General features: G+C 49.3%; 1 protein-coding gene across 2 annotated transcripts in view; it reads left to right on the top strand.

Annotated features, from left to right (window-relative positions):
- The first annotated feature begins 792 nt into the window (after window positions 1–792).
- The window catches only part of rictor (RPTOR independent companion of MTOR complex 2), a 135,113-nt gene continuing 129,905 nt past the window's right edge, over window positions 793–6,000 (top strand). For both annotated transcript variants that reach the window (XM_033018491.1, XM_033018490.1), the window contains exons 1-2: window positions 793–900; window positions 1,093–1,140. In XM_033018491.1, the coding sequence (XP_032874382.1) occupies window positions 852–900; window positions 1,093–1,140 (97 nt within the window). In that variant the 5' untranslated portion in view covers window positions 793–851. The remainder of the gene's footprint in view (window positions 901–1,092; window positions 1,141–6,000) is intronic.

Raw genomic sequence — 6,000 nt, 5'->3', positions numbered from 1 at the left:
CTCTACACCCAGCCACTCCCCTACACTAAGCCCCTCCCTACACCCAGTAACTCCCCTATACCAAGCCACTCCCTACACGAAGCCCCTCCCTACACCCAGGAACTCCCCTACACCAAGCCACTCCCTACACCAAGCCACTACCTACACCCAGTAACTCCCCTACACCAAACCACTCCCTACACTAAGCTACACCCTACACCAAACCACTCCCTACACCAAGCTCCACCATACGCCATGCCACCCCCTACACTGCCACTCCCTACACTAAGCCACTCCCTACACTCCGCCACTCCCTACACTCCGCCACTCCGCCACTCCCTACACTCCGCCACTCCCTACACTAAGCCACTCCCTACACTCCGCCACTCCCTACACTCCGCCACTCCCTACACTCCGCCACTCCCTACACTCCGCCACTCCCTACACTCCGCCACTCCCTACACTCCGCCACTCCCTACACTCCGCCACTCCCTACACTAAGCCACTCCCTACACTCCGCCACTCCCTACACACCGCCACTCCCTACACTAAGCCACTCCCTACACTCCGCCACTCCCTACACTCCGCCACTCCCTACACTCCGCCACTCCCTACACTCCCTACACTAAGCCACTCCCTACACTCCGCCACTCCCTACACTAAGCCACTCCCTACACTCCGCCACTCCCTACACTAAGCCACTCCCTACACTCCGCCACTCCCTACACTCCGCCACTCCCTACACTCCGCCACTCCCTACACTAAGCCCATCCTCCCCGGGCCGCTGGCTCCGCCTGTCTGTCTGTGCGGGTCGGCCTTGTTCTCGCGAGAGCGGCGCCGCCCGCCTGCCCAATGCCCGGCAGTGGGTGAAGATGGCGGCCAGTGTCCGCGGCTGCTCCGCCAGGAGTCTCCGCATCCGAGGTAACGCGCCCACGGCCTCCCCTCCCCTCGCCAACCTCCTCGCCTCCTCGCCCCGGCGCCCGCGGTCTCGGGGGGTGGCGGTTAATAAAACACCGACGCGATGCGAGCGCCCCCCCGCCCCGACTCACCGCGCCGTCAACCGTTGCTGACCGGCCGTGTTTTTTCTCCTCTCCCTCCCTCCCTCCCTCACAGGGCGGAATGACAGCGGCGAGGAGAACGTCCCGCTCGACCTGAGCCGGGGTAAGAGGGAGGGAAGGGGGCAAAGAGGGGAGGGGGCGTGCCCACTCTGCCTGGCCGAGGGGAGGTTGCGCCGGGCCGGGCCGCACCGGGCTGTGTTGAGGTGACCCGGGGAGCTCCACTCCACTCCGGCCACCGCCCCTCGCACTGAAACCCGCGGCAAACACCAACGGCTCCGGAGGCACGAGCTCCGGCGGTTGAGGAGTGGAGGAGAGAGAGGGAGGATGTGATGGGAGGGGGGGGGGGAGTGAGGGGAGGGGGGGGGGGAAGGACGAGGAGGAGTAGGAGGATGGGAGAGGAGGGGGGGAGAATGAGGGGGGGGGGGTGAGAGGGGAAGGATGGGAGGGGGGAAGGACGAGGAGGAGGATGGGTTGGGAGGATGGGAGAGGAGAGGGGGGAGAATGAGGGGGGTGAGAGGGGGGAAGGGGGAGGATGGGATGGGAGAGGAGAGGGGGGAGAATGAGAGGGGAAGGATGGGGAGAAGACAGGAGGGGATGGGAGGAGAGGGAGGGGGAAAGATGGGAGGGGAGTAGGGTGGGAGGAGGGGATGGGTTGAGAGATGGGGCATAGGATGGGATGAGAGGAGAGGGTGGTGGGATGAGTGAGGAGGGGAGCAGAGGAGGGTGTGGGTAGGGTGGGAGGGGAGGTAATAAAGAGGGATATGGGGGGACAAGAGGAAGAACAAGGTTGTGATGGGAACAGGGTTGAAGATTTATTGAACTTGAGAGAAGGAAGGGGAGGGATGGGAGGGGGAAGAAGAGTGAAGTGGCATGTCATGGCAAAACGTGATTGCTGTGAAAGGGCTGAAGGCAATGAGTGTAAAGAGATGGAGGATGCTGGGGGGAAAGGACAGACTGTCGATTGGGATGAGGGGAAATGGACACGGATAATAGCAAATGACTAAAGTCGCTGGTGGATGGGAGAAGGTTTTGGAATGGTGGCAGGCAGAGAGGGGTGAAGGTGCTGGATGAATTTTCACCATTTAGACAACACTACCATCTCACTCTGGGAAAGAAGCCTCCAATTGCCTCGAATTCTAATTTATTTCATTGTCCCACTCAGTATGTTGGACTGTTGTCCAAACAAGGATGATCATTCCACGTTATCTCCCCACCTGTGGGTACCATAATCCATGAGTTACCTTCACAGTGCGGGATGCTCTTGCCCCTTCCCCACAGTACCCTGTACATAACTGTCCTGTCATTTTCCATCCATCTTTACCATATATCTTTTAATATTTTAAAAAGTAATTAATAATGATGACTTGGCTTTAAACCCATCTGGTTCACTGACATCGTTTGGAGGAGAAACTGTGGTCCTTATCTGGTCTGGCCTACATGCGATTCTAAATCTGCCAATGTGATTGATCCTTGAATGCCCTCTGAAATGGCCTAGGAAGTAAGTCAATTACAAATTGGGAAAGGGCAGTAAATAATGCCACTGATGTCCAAATCCAGTAAAATGAATATTTCCAATATTCCCAATTTTTCCTTAGTTTCCTCTTGAGGTTAAACTGTGCAAGTATCTTCAAATAGCAAACCTGTTATTGTGCTGATGGTGGCTTCAGTTTTCTTTGCTGTGATAAAATGGATTATTTAACATCCTTTAGGTGCATTCTCCTGCCCACTGAGGGGAAACAAACCCGTAACCTACATTCATTGTCACAAAATGATATTTGACAAATGCAGCCACGGGCCACTCTGCACTGTCACTACTGTAGCTGATGGGACCTTGATGTTATCAGAAACAATTGTTTCGAATCTTTAACTTTAATATGCCTTTAATTTGTAATCCAGTGTGGACCCCTCTTTGTCTCTGCTACTGGACAAATGGCTCATCGATTGATTCCAAGTCACAATTTTGTCCCGACTGTGTACCACGGGGAATTTCTTTAAAATAAAATAATGAAACAACATTTGCAATTCCAAACTGACAATCTCAAATGCAGTGGCTAGAACACTAACAGATTGTCGTAAAAGCCCCTCAAATTCAGTAGTACCCTTTGTGGAGAAAATCAGCACTCCTCCTTCTGCCTGGCTTGGTTATGATTGACCAAAGTTTGTCACATTTGTAAATAAATAAATCTTGAACGTGTTACGCTTTTGGTAAGACAAACAAAACAGGGCAGGACTTGCACAGTAAGTGGTTGGGCCTTGGGGAGACCTAGGGGTGCAGATACATATTTCCATGAAGGCAGCATTATAGATAGACACAAATGCTGGAGAACTCAACAGGACATCCCTGAAGGAATGGATGACATTTTGGGTCGAGACCCTGCTTCAGACTGATTGTCAGGGAGAGGGAAAGTAGAGATATGGAAGGGTACAAAGAGAATGTAAGGTGTGAAAACGACAGATCAAAGCAAACAATGACCATTGTTGGCTGAGGGGAAGTTGACAACGAGGCATACAATCAGTAAAGTTAATCAAGAGGATAGTGAAACTAGTTGGAGTACTAGAGTGGGGGAGGGAGAGGGAAAGCAAGAGTTACAAAAGTTAGAGAAATCAATATTCATACTGCTGGGTTGTGAGCTGCCAAGCGAAATAGGCGGTGCTGTTCCGCCCATTTGTGTTTGGCCTCGCTCTGACAGTGGAGGAGGCCCAGGACAGAAAGGTCAGAGTGGACTAGTTTCGCTGTCCTGATTAATTTTACTGTTTGTATGTTCGTTGTCAGCTTCCACTCAGCCGACAATGGACCATTCTACATTTTCTTGATCATCATCTGCTTTGATCGGTTGTTTTCACACCTTATATTCTCTTTGTACCCTTCCAAACCCCTAGCTTCCCTCTCCTCTGACTCTCGACCCGAAACATCACCCATTCCTCCTCTCCAGAGATGCTATCTGTCCTGCTGAGTTACTACATCATTGTATGTCTATCTTTGGTAAAAAAACAGCATCTGCAGTTCCTTCCTGCACAAAGTAGTAGTATTATAGTAGTGTTCAAAAAGGAACTGCAGATGCTGGAATATCGAAGGTACACAAAATTGCTGGGGAAACTCAGCGGGTGCAGCAGCATCTATGGAGCGAAGGAAATAGGCGACGTTTCGGGCCGAAACCCTTCTTCAGACCTTATATTCGTATACCAGTATTATAGTAGTATCTGTTGTGCTGAAGCAAAGCAAGAATGTCATTGACCTATCAGGGACACATGACAATAAACACACTTGACTTGACTTGACATAGGTGGACAGGAAGGTGAAGGTGGTGTTTAGCATGCTAGCCTTCATCAGTCAGTGTGTTGAGTACAGGAGTTGGGACATCATGGCACTTTACAGAGGGTGATGGGTATATGGAATGAGCTGACAGAGGAGGTATTTGAGGCAGGTTCTATAACAGCATTTATAAGACATTTGGACGAGTACATGAATATGAAAGGTTTAGGGAGATGCAAGCTTGGATGTGGCATTGATTGGTATGGGCCAGTTGGATCGAAAGGTTGTGTTTCTGTGCTGTATGACTGTTGCAGATGGTAAGGTCGCATATGGAGTACTATGTACAGTTCGGGTTGCTCTGTTTTTGGAGGAGGTCATTAACTGGAAAAGATGCAAAAATGATTTAATGTTGCGGGGTCTGGAAGGTTGGGCTGTAAGGAAAGACTGGATATCCCTGGAGTGTATGTGAGGGTAGGAGATTTATAAATTCTTGAGGGACAGAGATAAAGTGATTACCCAGTCTTTCCCACAGGGTAGAGAAATCCAAAGCTAGAGGACATGCAGTGCCCTCCATAATGTTTGGGACAAAGACCCATCATTTATTTATTTGCCTCTGTACTCCACAATTTGAGATTTGTAATGGAAAAAAAATTGCATGTAGTTAAAGTACACATTGTCAGATTTTAATAAAGGACATTTTGGTTTCACCATGTAGAAATTACAGCTTTTTTAATACATAGTCCCCTCCCATTTCAGGGCACCATACTATTTGGGACACAGCAATGTCATGTAAATGAAATGTTTAGTATTTTGTTGCATATCCTTTGCATGCAATGACTGCATGAAGTCTGCGATTCATGGACATCACCTGTTGCTGGGTGTCTTCTCTGGTGATGCTCTGCCAGGCCTGTATTGCAGCCATCTTTAGCTTATACTTGTTTTGGGGGGTCGTCCCCTTCAGTTTTCTCTTCAGCATATAAAAGGCATGCTCAATTGGGTTCAGATCGGGTGAATGACTTGGCCACTCAAGAATTGACCATTTTTAAGCCTTGAAAAACTCTTGTTGCTTTAGCAGTATGTTTGGGATCATTGTCTTGCTGTAGAATGAACCGCCGGCCAATTAGTTTTTGAGGCATTTGTTTGAGCTTGAGCAGATAGGATGTGTCTATGCACTTCAGAGTTCATTATGTTACAACCATCACCAGTTGTATCATCAATGAAGATAAGTGAACCAGTACCTTCAGCAGCCATACATGCCCACGCCATAACACCCCCACCACCGTGTTTCACACATGAGATGGTATGCTTTGGATCTTGGGCAGTTCCTGCTCTCCTCCATACTTTGCTCTTGCTATCACTCTGATATAAGTTAATCTTCTTCTCATCTGTCCACAAGACCTTTTTCCAGAGCTGTGGTTGCTCTTTTAAGTACTTCTTGGCAAACTGTAACCTGACCATTCTATTTTTGCGGCTAACCAGTGGTTTGTATCTTGCAGTGTAGCCTCTGTATTTCTGTTCATGAAGTCTTCTGCGAACAGTGGTCATTGACAAATCCACATAAAATATTATGGAGGGCACTGTTATAACGTGAGAGGAAAATATTTAAGCGGAACCAGAGGGGCAATTTTTCAGAGAGTGGTGTATACAGTGCCCTCCATAATGTTTGAGACAAAGATCCATCATTTATTTATTTGCCTCTGTACTTCAGAA

Source organism: Amblyraja radiata, chromosome 3, assembly GCF_010909765.2.
Source record: "Amblyraja radiata isolate CabotCenter1 chromosome 3, sAmbRad1.1.pri, whole genome shotgun sequence".
NCBI classification, from domain to species: domain Eukaryota; kingdom Metazoa; phylum Chordata; class Chondrichthyes; order Rajiformes; family Rajidae; genus Amblyraja; species Amblyraja radiata.
This window is presented reverse-complemented; position numbering and strand designations above follow the sequence as displayed.